The 15,451-nt window shown below is 40.4% G+C and overlaps 1 protein-coding gene across 2 annotated transcripts in view; it reads left to right on the top strand.

Annotated features, from left to right (window-relative positions):
- The window catches only part of LOC134353061 (uncharacterized protein C8orf48-like), a 92,183-nt gene that overhangs the window by 65,243 nt on the left and 11,489 nt on the right, over positions 1-15,451 (top strand). The window contains exons 5-6 of one of the 2 annotated variants that reach the window (XM_063060916.1): positions 13,166-13,318; positions 13,410-13,464. In XM_063060916.1, coding sequence (XP_062916986.1) covers positions 13,166-13,318; positions 13,410-13,418 — 162 coding nt within the window. In that variant the 3' untranslated portion in view covers positions 13,419-13,464. Of the gene's footprint in view, positions 1-13,165; positions 13,319-13,409; positions 13,465-15,451 lie in introns of those variants that run through there. The other variant, XM_063060913.1, reaches the window with a different exon arrangement.

Below are 15,451 nucleotides of genomic sequence, written 5' to 3'. Positions count from 1 at the left end.
AGTCACCGACTGTGACTTCAACAAAGGGAACCGGTTTTCTGTGGTGGAGCTATCACCCAGGCAAGGGTGGACACATGGACAACTCCCCACCGCTCACTGCCTTTTCTTTTCACTGCAAGAGCGACTGATCGATCTGCCTGATCGAGCCTCCAAAAACCCACTTTTTCTGCGGACACAACAAAGCTCATTCAGTGTCCCAAAACATGTGTCTGAGGTCTATATCATCTGACCTTCTATTTATCTCACTGTACTGGGTACTAACTGTCATTCAAATAACTCTTCCTTCCCTTCTCTGTGTAAGAAATGTACAAGCAGGCAAATATCCTTGAAGACAGTATGAACAACCTGTGAGCAGTCTTCATCTCTCTCTCTCTTTTAAAAACAAGTTGTTGGTATTAAATAACTCTCTCTCTGTCTCTTTTCCAAAGCACAGTTCATAGGGGTAATCGAGCACAGTTCATAGGGGTAATTCAGGACCCCGTCACAGATTGTAAGGCCCGTTAATTGTGCTACATTTTTGTTAACAACATCAATGCAAATGCAGTTCATATCATCATAAGCCAAAGCATTTGAGGATTACTACTTGTACATACCCTATATGGGTGGCAAAGTGGAGGTGTAAGTTGACCCTTTCCTTCACTAGCCTGCAGGTCACCCTCGGGCAAAGTGAAGCACCTGCTTAGCTCCTCGATCAGGGTCACATGAATCCATGGGAGCAGGTGGTGGAAGGACATAAGTCCCGGTTATGTGACCACTGACACCAGACAGACAATTTCTGAACAGTATTGATAATGGCTGGGGTCACCCAGCCAAGACACTTCCCGGAAGAAGGCAATAGCAAACCACTAATGTAGAAAAATTTGTCAAGAACAATCTTGGTCATGAGACCATGATTGCCTACGTCATACAACATGGCACATAATGAAGCTACCCTATTCATTGGTAAAGTATGTACATGAAGACATGTACCACCAAGGTCAAGTACAGCTTCTATTCTGCTGCTATAAGACTAGTGACTGTTTCCGATAAGATGGACACAACCTCACATCTACTTCTTTGTGACCTGCACTTCATATTCTCTGTACTGTAACACTACATTCTCCACTCTGTTATTGTTTTACCTTGTACTGTGTAATGAATTGATCTGTGTGGTGGACAGTATGCAAGACAAGTTTTTCACTATACCTCAGTACAGCATGTGACAATAATAAAGTAATTTAACAATTTTATCACCATAGATGCAGTATTATTGAAAATGTACCACTAATGGCAAAATAATAGCGGAGCTTACAGGTACAGAGTTCTATTCATTCATAAATAGCTTCTCAGCTCAAGAAAACTTAGGACAGAATAATAACTTCCACTATTGTCAGTGATACCCACATTACATGAATAAGTGGAAGTTCCTCTATGACATGACAGTTCCAATAACTCCGTCATCTTTGTGTCTGCAATTTTAAATTACAGCAGACTCCTGCTTTGATATCTAGCATTTCCTACAAGAAAGAAGGGAGAGTTTTAGTGGTAGCTTGGTGAGTCATTTTCAGAACCTGTTAGCAGATGTGAGGTGTATGGGTAAAGGAGACAAGTGATTGTGAGATAAGCAAAATGAACCAGTTTGACAATTTTGTTAGATTATTGATAAGAATTAATAGATTGTGCAGTACAAACAAGTAAATGGAAACAACACAGAGATCAGCCACAATCTAAAGGCAGAATAAATTTGCAGTTGAATAGCTATTTCCATCCCTATGTTCTTAACGGAAGCAACAAAGAAAATGTGAAATATGCTGCTCTGAAAGCAGGAAAGCGAAAGGAAGTTGAAACTAGGTGAGTTGTGAGCCAGACATGATCTTATTAAACTTTTTCCTTCATAGCTAGCATAATACTGAATGCAATCTTTTAAACAGATCCATTTTAAACTGGTCCATTCAAATATAATGCGTAATCAGTTTGGAGAATGTGTTGTTTACTGATTGGGAAAAGCAGCTCCCTCCCACTTACCAATTTTTTCCAGGCATTCTTTGCAGCAACTCCACTTTGTATGTGGCTGACAAGTTTTTTTAGCCATTGTTAATGATTGCAACTATAATGTATCTCTCTTTAATAGATTTGGCTGTCTTTAGGGGGAGACATCTGCGCCTAATTATTTTCCCTCACTAGAACACACTAACTTGCTACTCCTCTTTAACTTTACCTACCTACCTATTTATTGTAACTTGTAATTTTTTTTTGCTTTGCGTTGTATTGCTGCAGTACATAACATACATCAGTGATAATAAATCTGATTTTGTTTCAGTAGATCATATACTAACAAACAGTAGCAGAAACAAAATTCAACTGTCAGTTATTGCAAGTTCCTCAACAATGAATGGGATCATCAGCTGTACTACAGCTGTTATCCTTTTCTGTGTTTCTTTTCTGAAGGCCCACGTTAACTTTCAAGATTAAGAATCATAAGTTGCTATCCTTTTACTGTCTGGAGCAGCCTTTCTCAACCTTTTTACCCTAGAGGAACCCTTGAAATAGTTTTCAGGTCTCAGTGAACCTCTGCATAAAAATTATTACATCCAGAGCTTACAGAACATTGGCGTGATCAGTACGTTGTAGATATAATAATCCAAAAATGATTGTCAATGTTCTTTTGAGTAGAGAAAGAACTTTTAGCCAACCTTTCTTGGGGAAAGAAAAAGATAGTTAAGCTTAGTTTATCTTTCTTGAAATTAATCTCTTTCTTTCCCTTCCATAAAATTTTAAAAACTCATAATGCAAACATAATAAATTTCTCAGTTCTGGGTCCAACTTGAGATAAGCTCACATAGATTTCAGCTCCAAATGAAATGAAATGATTTCTGTCCATGCTCTTGATGCTTGTTAAACAAGAAAAAGCTTGTTCGCGCATGTAAGAAGTTGAAAACTGCAGCAAAATGTTCATTGCTTTCCCATGAATGGCAGAATACTCTTCTTTCAAAGAAATCCAGGTCTTGTCCAGGGGCAATGAATCTCATCTTGAATGCATGGTTAGAGTGCAGGTCACAAAGTTCTTCCTCTTCTCTCGAAGTCAAGTTCTCAGGCTGAGCGGAAGATTCAGAGAAGGGCCCCTCACCCAGTCATGCACTTGTGTTGAAAGGGATGAAAAATACTGTTCAATTTTCTTCTACAGTTTTTACAGGTGGTTTTCAATAAGACTCGAAACTTTCTGATATCCTTCCTCACTCTCAAGCCCAAGCATTTGTGGAAACATTTCAGAATTTCATTTTGCAGCATGCTATTTCCAAAGATTCAGTTTCCTCTTAAATCCAAAAATATTGTCACTTGAAGTCAAAACATTTTTGCCAGGACCTTGCAGAGACTTGTTCACCTGGTTCATATGATGAAAGATGTCTAGTTTCTGCAGTCATTCTTCATTTTCAGAACACTTACAAAATCTGACCTACTATTTTCTTGAAAGTACTTCAGCAATTCATCTTTCAGCTCAAACACCCTATTTAGAACTCTTCCTCTGCTAAGCCCCTGGATTTCTGTAAGTAGCAGGAGAATGGTGTGCTCTCTGTCCAGGTTTTCAGTTTTTTAAACATTCTCGAGTGAACTGGTCTTAAAGCTACTAAATAACTTGCTTCCTGAGGTTTTTTTTTGCTGACTATGATTTTATTTTCAAAAGCTTTAATCTGTTTATTTTGAGATTCCAATAATCGTTTAAAATAATCAGCACTTTTATGTCTCCTATGGCTATGATTTGTAGTTAAATATCTTTTCAATTTTGCAAGAGCCATTGCTACATTTGTAAGTTGTTTGCCACAAACTAGGCACAATGGAATAGGACACCTTGGATCACCAGTCCGTGTAAAACCCATTGATAAGTAGCTTTCATTGTAAAGACAGAATTTCTTGTGTGTCCGTTGTTGCACTAATACAGTAAAATGACTCAGAAAATTGTAATTCTTCATCACTAACTTTATCAGAATTGTCCATAGGTCTAGGCCTAGAATTATCCTTTTCCATCTCACACCTACTCTTCAAAAATTGCTACACTGAACCTTCTTTAGAATGAAAATTTCCCTTAATTTTCTACTGCATTGGTAGTTTGTACGCTCCCGTAAGTCAGTCGGCAGCACGCCAGGGTAAGTTGGGGGAGATAATTCAGGAAGGAGAAGCTGATGTTACAGCCCGAGTTGGGCGAGTCCACTCAATGCTTGGAAAACACACTTCAGGCTCCTCATCAACTTACCATCCTCCCCTCTGTGCAATACAGCACTCACCAACTATCAACCTACATCCTCCCCTCTGTGCAATACAGCACTCACCAATTATCAACCTACATCCTCCCCTCTGTGCAATACAGCACTCACCAACTATCAACCTACATCCTCCCCTCTGTGCAATACAGCACTCACCAATTATCAACCTACATCCTCCCCTCTGTGCAATATAGCGCTCACCAATTATCAACCTACATCCTCCCCTCTGTGCAATACAGCACTCACCAAGTATCAACCTACATCCTCCTCTCTGTGCAATACAGCGCTCACCAACTATCAACCTACATCCTCCCCTCTGTGCAATACAGAACTCACCAATTATCAACCTACATCCTCCCCTCTGTGCAATACAGCACTCACCAATTATCAACCTACATCCTCCCCTCTGTGCAATACAGCACTCACCAATTATCAACCTACATCCTCCCCTCTGTGCAATACAGCACTCACCAATTATCAACCTACATCCTCCCCTCTGTGCAATACAGCACTCACCAACTATCAACCTACATCCTCCCCTCTGTGCAATACAGCACTCACCAATTATCAACCTACATCCTCCCCTCCTCCCCTCTGTGCAATATAGCACTCACCAATTATCAACCTACATCCTCCCCTCTGTGCAATATAGCACTCACCAATTATCAACCTACATCCTCCTCTCTGTGCAATACAGCGCTCACCAACTATCAACCTACATCCTCCCCTCTGTGCAATACAGAACTCACCAATTATCAACCTACATCCTCCCCTCTGTGCAATACAGCACTCACCAACTATCAACCTACATCCTCCCCTCTGTGCAATATAGCATTCACCAATTATCAACCTACATCCTCCTCTCTGTGCAATATAGCACTCACCAATTATCAACCTACATCCTCCCCTCTGTGCAATACAGCACTCACCAATTATCAACCTACATCCTCCTCTCTGTGCAATATAGCATTCACCAATTATCAACCTACATCCTCCCCTCTGTGCAATACAGCACTCACCAATTATCAACCTACATCCTCCCCTCTGTGCAATACAGCATTCACCAATTATCAACCTACATCCTCCCCTCTGTGCAATATAGCACTCACCAATTATCAACCTACATCCTCCCCTCTGTGCAATACAGCACTCACCAATTATCAACCTACATCCTCCCCTCTGTGCAATACAGCGCTCACCAACTATCAACCTACATCCTCCCCTCTGTGCAATACAGCACTCACCAATTATCAACCTACATCCTCCCCTCTGTGCAATACAGCACTCACCAATTATCAACCTACATCCTCCCCTCTGTGCAATACAGCGCTCACCAATTATCAACCTACATCCTCCTCTCTGTGCAATACAGCACTCACCAATTATCAACCTACATCCTCCCCTCTGTGCAATACAGCACTCACCAATTATCAACCTACATCCTCCCCTCTGTGCAATACAGCACTCACCAATTATCAACCTACATCCTCCTCTCTGTGCAATACAGCACTCACCAACTATCAACCTACATCCTCCCCTCTGTGCAATACAGCACTCACCAATTATCAACCTACATCCTCCTCTCTGTGCAATATAGCACTCACCAACTATCAACCTACATCCTCCCCTCTGTGCAATACAGCACTCACCAATTATCAACCTACATCCTCCCCTCTGTGCAATATAGCACTCACCAATTATCAACCTACATCCTCCTCTCTGTGCAATATAGCACTCACCAATTATCAACCTACATCCTCCTCTCTGTGCAATACAGCACTCACCAATTATCAACCTACATCCTCCTCTCTGTGCAATACAGCACTCACCAATTATCAACCTACATCCTCCAACCAAATAAACATGGTCCTACTGCGCAGTGTCATACTGGACTGAGAGGCCTCTCACGGGGCTGCTTGGTTACTGCACACCACTGCAAGCATGAGCATCGGACAAAGTTCAAAAAACAATGTTTATTTTTAATCATGATCTCCCGCGGAACCCCAGTTGAGAAACCTTGGTCTGGAGTCTTCTCACATTGCCGACCACTGCTACTTCATTTAAGATGAGGCAAGATTTATTTTTCATTAATTTTGAGAATATTCTTGATGACTAGCAATGATATTCAGAAAGAAAAATGTAATATAATTTTAAATGCTGTGTAGTTTAATAATTAAAATCTACTGGTGAAATGCTACTCAAGCCATAAATAACTAAAACCTCCACAATCAATTGATAGTTATTTTGTTGGAGCTAGTGCTTAGAAATATTCTAAAATTATGTTAAATGAAGAATGATAAGTGTGACCTCCATTATTTGTATTTTTACAATCCCTTCTAATGTTGATTGAAGTCTTTTGCAATTCCACAGCGGATTATAGCTTCAAAACAGGTCATTCATCTTGCTATTTCCCCCTGACTCTTTGCTAAAGTAATTCTAAAACAATCCAAATGTCGCTCTTGCTTTAAAATTATCTGATGAATTTTCCTCTGAACTTTTGTGAAGAGTTTCATTTTCAGTCATTAGCATTCAACATGTGTGAGAATATCAATTATCTCGTGTACATTAGATCTATTAAAACTTGGAACCAAATGTATGGAGGTGGGTACAACTAGTGATTGATGCCCTGGCATTTAGTGCTCATAGCCAAGGATAAATATCAATTCAATTGTGTCTTTAATCATCTCTGCAGGAAAGCATTCTGTGTTTTAACTAAGAAGGATTGTTTTAAAAAATCTCTTAACTTTTAAATAAATAAGTTTTCATATAATGGTTCCTCAACGGCAACTCCACAACAAGAAATAATTGGGACAGAATTTGTTGCAGAACTATGAATGAAAATAATACTCCTTGTTAACTATGTAGAATTCAGATCAAAATCACAAGTGAGTGCAGATATGCAGTTAAATGTGAAAATCTGGAAGTTACTATCTGGGATGGGTATAAGCTCAAAAAGTAACACACACAAAAGGCTGGAGGAACTTAGCAGGCCAGGCGGCATTTATGGAAAAAAGTACAGTTGATGTTTCGGGCTGAAACCCTTCGGCGGACTGGAGGAAAAAAAGTTGCAGAGTAGATTTGAAAGGTGGGGGGAGGGGGGAGAGAGAAATGCCAGGTTATGGGTGAAGCTTGGATGGGGAGGGATGAAGCAAAGAGCTGGGAAGTTGATTGGTGAAGAAGACAGAAGGCCGTGGAAGAAAGAAAAAAAGGTTGGGGGGGAGGGGAGGAGCACTAGAGGGAGGTGATGGGCAGGCAAGGCGATAACATGAGGGAGGGATAAGGGGATGGGAAATGGTGAAGGGGTGGGGAGAGGTATGACTGGAAGTTTGAGAAATTGATGTTCATGCCGTCAGGTTGGAGGCTACCCAAATGGAATATAAGGTGGTGTTCCTCTGACATAAGTGTGACCTTATCTTGACAGTGGACGAGGCCATGGATGGACATGTTGGATGGGAAGGGGAAGTAGAATTAAAATGGGTGGCTACTGGGAGATCCGGCTTATTCTGTTGTATTCCCTTGCCTGCCCATTGTGTCCCTCTTGTGCTCCTGCCATCCAACCTCTCCACCTTTTCTTTCTTCCATGGCCTTTTATCTCTTTCACCAGTCAACTTCCTAATTCCTTGCTTCATCGCTCCCCCTCCAAGTTTCACCTATCGCCTGGTGTTTCTCTCTCCCCTCCCCCACCTTTCAACTCTACTCCTCAGCTTTTTTCTCCAGTCCTGCTGAAGGGTTTCGGCCCAAAACGTCGACTGTACTTTTTTTTCCATAGATGCTGCCTGGCCTGCTGAGTTCCTCCAGTACTTTGTACGACGTTGTTCAGATTTCCTGCATCTGCGGATTTTCGCTTGTTTGTGAGCTCAACAACTGTGCTGTAGAAAATAACAGTAAAGTCACAAGTGAAAGTCAAACCTTGTCACTCTAAGTACTTTCTTTAAAGTGGTTATATGTTAATTGCTAACAATCAACCTCTTGGTCACCAACAATGAATCATCATGTTAAAATGTTGATTCTTGTTCAATCCTTCAAATTTTAATGGATGTTGGAGATTTATTTTCATTTAGTACTCAAAGCCAAAGATTATTTTCAACTTGTTTTGTTCAACTAAGGTTTCTGTGGCAAAGCATCCTGACTTCAATTTTACTTTACTTTTTTCTCTTGATATTTTCTGTCAATCATTTTTTCTTTACCTTTTTGTTTTGTTGATTCATTCTGTCTTGCAATGCTTGTTTCAAACTCTGCATTATTTAATCCTGAGATGATGACATAAACAGATCACAGGAATAAATTCTAAAAAATGTTTGGTACTTGTGAAGGCACCTTTTGGAGTCAATTGACCAGAAGCTTACCTGGCCCTGCTACATGAATACTGCATCCATAAGAGCAGGTCAGAAGGTGAGCATCCTACAGTGAGTGACTCGCCTTCTAGCACCCCAAGCCCTTTCCGTCATCTATATAGAGTGTGATTAAAATACTCTCCACTTGCCCCAAGAACTCACAAGAAGCTCACCACCATCTAGAACAAAGTAGCCCATTTAATCAGCATCCTATCAACCATGCTAAATAATCATTCCTTTCATTACAGCTGCAAAGTAGAAACATAGAAGACTTACAGCACAATACAGGCCCTTCAGCCCACAAAGCTGTGCCGAACATGTCCTTACCTTAGAAATTACCTAGGGTTACCCATAGCCCTTTATTATTCTGAGCTCCATGTTCCTATCCAGGAGTCTCTTAAAATACCCTATCGTATCCGCTTCCACCACCGTCGCCGGCAGCCCATTCCACGCACTCACCGCTCTGCGAGAAAAAAAAACTTACCCCTGACATCTCCTCTGTACCTACTTCCAAGCTCCTTAAAGCTGTGCCCTCTCATGGTAGCCATTAAAGCCCTGGGAAAAAGCCTCTGACTATCCACACGATCAATACCTCTCATCATCTTATACACCTCTACCAGGTCACCTCACGTCCTCCGTCGCTCCAAGGAAAAAAGGCTGAAGTAGTTGTAATGCGTGCCATGTGCAAAATGAACTGCAGTTAACTCACCTAGGCTATTCTGACAGTAACTCAGAAGCCCATAACCTCTGCCACCATGAAGGACAAGAGCTTGCGGGTACATGGGAAGATGATAATTTGTGCCAGCGGGTTAGGAATCAGAGGGGTAAGGATTGATTGATAGAGTGATAGTTGATGGATAGAAAGGGTAGTTAAGGAGGCTTTTATTGCCAAGGTGTGCAGTTGTGTGGGGTCAGCAGTTAATGTGGGAATTGGTGCAGTTATAAATGGTGGAGGAAGTTAATATTAGATGTGACAACCAATAAGAAGGACTAGGGCTAGGGTTTAGAGGTGTAGCAATTGAGGTACAGGGTGAATAGTTAAAAGAGGATGGTTCTGGTGTAGGGATGGAGGGAATCATACTTGTGAGAACTTCAAGGGTGGGGATGAAGATGAGAAATGTGTCAGAGGAATGTTCAGGAGTATAACGGAGACCTCTCATGACATTGGACCCCCCCATTGTTAGATTGCCAGAGAGGTTCCTTTAAGTCCTGCTGAAGAAGGGGTAACAGGATCAATGCAGCTGGCTTCTGTAGGAGTGGTCATTGGGTGATGAGGGTCACCCAGACATCAATGAAAATTATTGCAATGGTGTTGGGGTGTGTCACTGAACTCTTGTGCATGCTTGTGTGTCTCCATTTGTTAATACATCAGCATCACTATAGAACAAAGACAGACTTTCTAATCCACATGGAAAGATCCCATTATCAGTTATGTTTTAGTTTTATTGAAATGGAGTTGTTTCGATCCCTCAGAAGCACTGCTTCATCATTTTGTTTCTAGAAAATAATTGTTTTCCTTGTACACACAATCAGTGATGCCTCAGGGGGACTAGTACACATTTTCCATTTTTCACTAACACCAACTTGATTGCCATGTCTCATAGAAATTCAGGGAAAATCTGAGGAACTATAAATACTGTTTATTCCCAACAATGGGTATGTACTGGTTAAATTTCTATCAATTTGTCAAAGACTTTTCCAATTTTAAAATGCTCCATTAAATCTGCTTTCAGTTTTTCCTGTTCCAGTGGAAAGATCTCAAAGTACTTTTCACAATTATTGTTTCAGTGACCCTGCTTCATTTTGTTCACCCTCTCCAACTTTAAAATCTTTGTTACAATAGTGTTCCCTGATTGCTTGAAAACTGGCATAATTATTACTCTTAATGCACAAGATATCTCCACAGAGTTTCTAGTTAAATATGTGAAGGTCACCTATATAAAGCCTCTGTATCTGATGCCAGCTCCTGATGTGTAAACAGTTAAATTTACACCATAGTTCTGTGAGTGTTTAGCATGTCAGCTGGATTTACAGTGAAGCTGAAAATATCGATTGAAGGAAACAAAGGATAGAACGATAGAAATAGGAAAGAATAGGTAAAAAGACAAGTCATGATTGGTTGGGGGGGGGGCATGGGCAGAATTCAATGGACGTTACCAGAGATGGGCAAAGTTTAGTGGGTTAACACCTTGAAAATTGATCTTGGTGTCTGACTTTGAATCAAGTTCAGAGCTAGACTAAAAAAAGCTTGTTTTGATTTATAACGTGCTTTCTCAAGTATCTAAAACCATATGAAAGAAACTATAGGTTCAAAACACGAACGGTCACTTTGCTGCCAGTACAAAAGTAGCAAATCGTGTTTGTAACCTACACATCATTTCTCTAATGCTCTTGGGCTGATCTGAAACAGAGATGCTAGCTCATTGCGCCAACTGATTTGTTTTTGTGCTGTAGGCTCTGTGTAACACCAATCATCTTCCATCTTGTATAAGCTGACCTGACATTCCATGAATAATTGTTCTTGGAACCTGTCCTCTGCTTTGTTCACATACTCTTTCTTGTGCCAAGGATTTTGCTGTAGAAATAAGAAAGAACAGGTTAAAACAAAGCAAGATCAAAATATAAGTGCTCTCCTTTACTGTATCTGCAAATTTTCATGTTTAAGCTGTTGTATCTTTACCATAATGGAAAATGTTGTTTGCTATGCTATTTTTAAAATTTTTTATTGAATTATGATTCTCTTTATCACTAAATTCTTTTTCTTGAAATGAAGATGTTTGAAGAATTATGACTTATCCTCATAGACATAAAAATATTACTAAGTGAAAAATTTCAAATACTTTTGTATTTAATAATTATATTAAAAATTGGACCAATAAATTAACTAAAGTTGCAACCCATTTAAGTTAACTGGGGTATTACATACAAGTTAACTTAAACAGGTTATAACTTCATCTCAACAAGTGTACATGAGCTGAGATGGATCAGAGATGCTGACTCCCACGATACTTCCCAAGGCCCTCTCAAGATGGTGCTGTCAAGACACTATTGATTTTCCATTAAATATATTTTTGCTGGACTACAATCACTAATCCACAGCCTCTAATTGCCCTTTGTGAGTTGTGCTTTTGAACCGTTTGTACGACCTGGCGTTTTTGCGGTATCCTGAAGGATTTGGTGAACTGGGAGAATGCAGGTACGACCGCCGTGGCCATTGCTGGAGCAGACTCCAGGCTGGATTGACGTGGCATGACCTGAGAGCAGAAAACTAACTGATGTTTAACTGATTAAAGCACTGAGCCTGATTAAAACATTAAAAGCATTGAGGCCAAGGGCGAAGGACAGACCAGTGTTCAGCTCACTACTCTGTGAAGCTTCACCCACCTCAGAGCTGAACTAACTACAGCACTCACCTCGGCACTGAACTGGTTCTGTTACTGTGGACTCACTTTTCGAGGACTCTGCGGTTCAGGTTCTGTGTTATTTGTTTACTTTATTTGTTGTTTGTATGACTTGTTCTTTTTGCACAGTGGATGTGTAACCATCTTTGCTTTGTGGGTTTTTTGCGAATTCTATCATATTTCTTTGTTTAGCGGCTGCCTGCAAGAAGACGAATCTCAGGGTTGCATATGGTATACGCATTTTGATCATAAATGTGCTTTGAACTTTGGCTTGTTGGGCCATCTGATTTGTTTCTAGGCCCATTAGTTTCACCTCAACAGCTTAATTTTCATATTGCTGTCACATAGCATATTATATAGATTATGGATATATATTCAGTTTCTCCTTCCACCTGTGATTTCCACATGTCATACTCAAATGATTTAACAATTAAAACATATGCAAAGAGGCAGCATTGAGATAAAAAGTAATCAGCCAGGATTTTATTTTCTAATTGTTATCTATCTACACTTACATCACTCCCACTTCAGTGCCTCTTGCATCAGATTCCTCCTCCTTCAGTCCTTTGCCTCTCCCTATCATCTCCCAACTCGCATTACTCCTTGTTCCCCTCCCACCTCCTCACCTGAATTCACTTACCATCTGCCAGCATGCACTGCTTCCCCTTCCCCTACCCTTTTGTTCTGACTTCTGCCCTCTTCCGAAGGTCTCAGCTAGAAACACTGACTGTTCATTTCCTTCCATAAATGCTGCCTGATCTGTTGAGTTCCTGCAGCATTTTGTGTGTGTTGATCCAGATTTCCATCATCTGCAGTCTGTCTTGTGTCTGCATTCTGCATTTCGTTATTTCTTATACTACCTCAGTGTATTAACGTGAAATGATCTGTGTAGATGGCATGCAAAACAGTTTTTCACTATACCTTGGTACACGTGACAATGATAAACTAATTTACCAGATTTACAAATTTATCTATTGGGACCTACTGGTAGGTGAATGCATATGTGGACGGCTGGTTAGCAATACCTCTGGTGGTTGAATAGTTTACTGACTGCCCTTACACACTGCATTGTACTTGTTTGTACAGTTTGAAGTTCAGTGGTGCTTGTGAAACAGTGAATCAGTAAAGAGGAAGTGGTAGAAGATCTTGGCTATTTGCTTTGTTGCCATGTTCTCTATTATGTTGATCGTAGGTTGTTCAGACAAATATGCACCAACCCTCCAGATGTGCTGCCTGCTTGAAAGAGATCAGTAAACTGGCAGAACACAATTTTTTCCGTGTCAAGAAGATACAATTGGAAGAAGCTTCTATACAGGAGAAAATAGAGGAACATATTTATACTAAGGTACACAACTTTATATTTTGCTTATTTGCTTTTTTGCATATTCTCATCAATTTCTGTCTTTTAAGAACAGTTTTCTTTCTTCTATCATTAGATGCAGTGAAACTGAGCTATACAAATCAGAAAATCCCAGGTTTGATTCATGAGAAAAGAGGAACAGGAGTACGCCACTCAGTCCCACAGCATGCCCCACTCTTTATTATGAACATAGCTGATCTATGCTGACCACAACTCTGCTTTAGTGCCAGTTCCTCATGACCCTTAGTTCTTAGATGTTTTAAATATTTATCTGTCTCTACCTTAAGTACATCTAATAATCTGGCCTCCATATCCCTTGAAGGCAGAAAATTCCAGACATTGACCATCCTTTGAGCAAAGAAGTTTCAAAATCCCTGTTCTAAATGACTAGCCCTTTTACCTTATTGTCGGTTATCCTTGTTTGTGACTTTCCCACTAGTGAAAACATCCCAATATCTATCCTGTCAAGCTCCCTTAGGATCTCATATCTTTAAATAAGGTCACTTATCATTTCTAACCTCCAAGGAATAGGACAACCCTCTCATCCAGGAATTAGGCTGGTTAAACTCCTGTGGACTGCTTCTGATGCTACCATATTCATCCCTTTTTGGTAAGGGTACCAAAACTGTGCACAGTATTCTAGATGTGACCTCACTAGCGTACTGCACAAATGTTACAAATCATCTCTATTCTTAAACTCCAACCCCTTTGCAATAAAGGCTTATATTCCCTTTACCTTATGAACTACTTGTTGGAACTACCTGCTGATGTTCTGTGATTCAGATTTAGATTTTGTCCTTTCCCACAGAACCTAATTAATGCAGTTCTAACAACTCTGAATAAAATCACTGTCACCCTGTCCAAAGCTGCTCATTTGATTTGCATCCCATCCATTAGCTTCATTCTCTATACCACTGGCTGTAATCTGTTCACCCAGCACATATGTTTCAGTTACTTTGCAAGGTTAATCCAACAATACCTCACAAATCTACAAGTTTTGCCAACAAAAAGGGTAGGAGCACCAGATTTCAGAAATACTTGTATCTCCAGCTTCCCCTCCAAGTTACTCACTGGTACCAGACAAATAAGCTCTTCCTCATTGTCAACATGATAAAAAAAGATGGTTATTAACTTCAAGAGAACTCGCACCACTCATATCCCCTCTTTACATCGGAAGCACAGCAGTGGAAACTTCAAGCAGTTTCAAGCTCTTGGGCGTACACATCCCACACAACCTCCCATGGTTCCAGAACTCATTTTACACAATCAGGAAAGCTCACCAACACCTTTGCTTTCTGAGGAGGCTGAAGAGAGCTGGACTGTGCACATCAGTGATCATGTTCTTCTACAGATGTGTAGTAAAAAGCATCCTAACAAGCTGTATCACTGCATGTCATGGAAACTGCACAGTTGCAGACAGGGAGGCTCTGCAATGGGTAGTCTAAACAGTTCAACGCATCACCTGCACCAGCCTACCTGTAATCAAGAACATGTATACAGAAAGGCATCAGGAAAGGACTAGTAACATCATGAAGCATCTTGTCGAACTTGCTGATGGAATGTTTGTCCCACTCCCATGAGGGAGGATGCTACGTAGCATCCACACTGGGACCATCAGTCTCAAAAACACTTACTTTCCCCCAACACACACAAAATGCTGGTGGAACTACGCAGGAAGGGTCTCGGCTTGAAAAGTCGACTGTACTTCTTCCTATAGATGCTGCCTGGCCTGCTGGGTTCCACCAGCATTTTGTGTGTGTTGCCTGAATTTCCAGCACCTGCAGATTTTCTCGTGTTTGCGTTACTTTCCCCCAAGCAGTGAGGCTAATCAACATCTCCACCCACTTAGCCATCCCTCCACCCCACCACCATTACTTTATTATTTCTGTTCAGAGTCCCTTTATGTATGATATTTGTGTGCCTAGTGTTAATTTATGGATATACAATCAGTCTCTATCTATAAGCTCTTATGTATTTATATTTATTGTGTTTTTTTAAATTATTGTCTTCTTTATCTTATTGTGTTTCTTTTTGTGCTGCTTTACATTTGTGTTCTGGAAATGACATTAAACAATCTTGAAACTTGAATCCTGATGTGGAAGTATATTGCCACCTCTT

This window comes from Mobula hypostoma, chromosome 10, assembly GCF_963921235.1.
Source record: "Mobula hypostoma chromosome 10, sMobHyp1.1, whole genome shotgun sequence".
NCBI classification, from domain to species: domain Eukaryota; kingdom Metazoa; phylum Chordata; class Chondrichthyes; order Myliobatiformes; family Myliobatidae; genus Mobula; species Mobula hypostoma.
The sequence above is the reverse complement of the archived record's forward strand: the minus strand, read 5'-3'. Positions and strand labels throughout refer to the sequence as shown.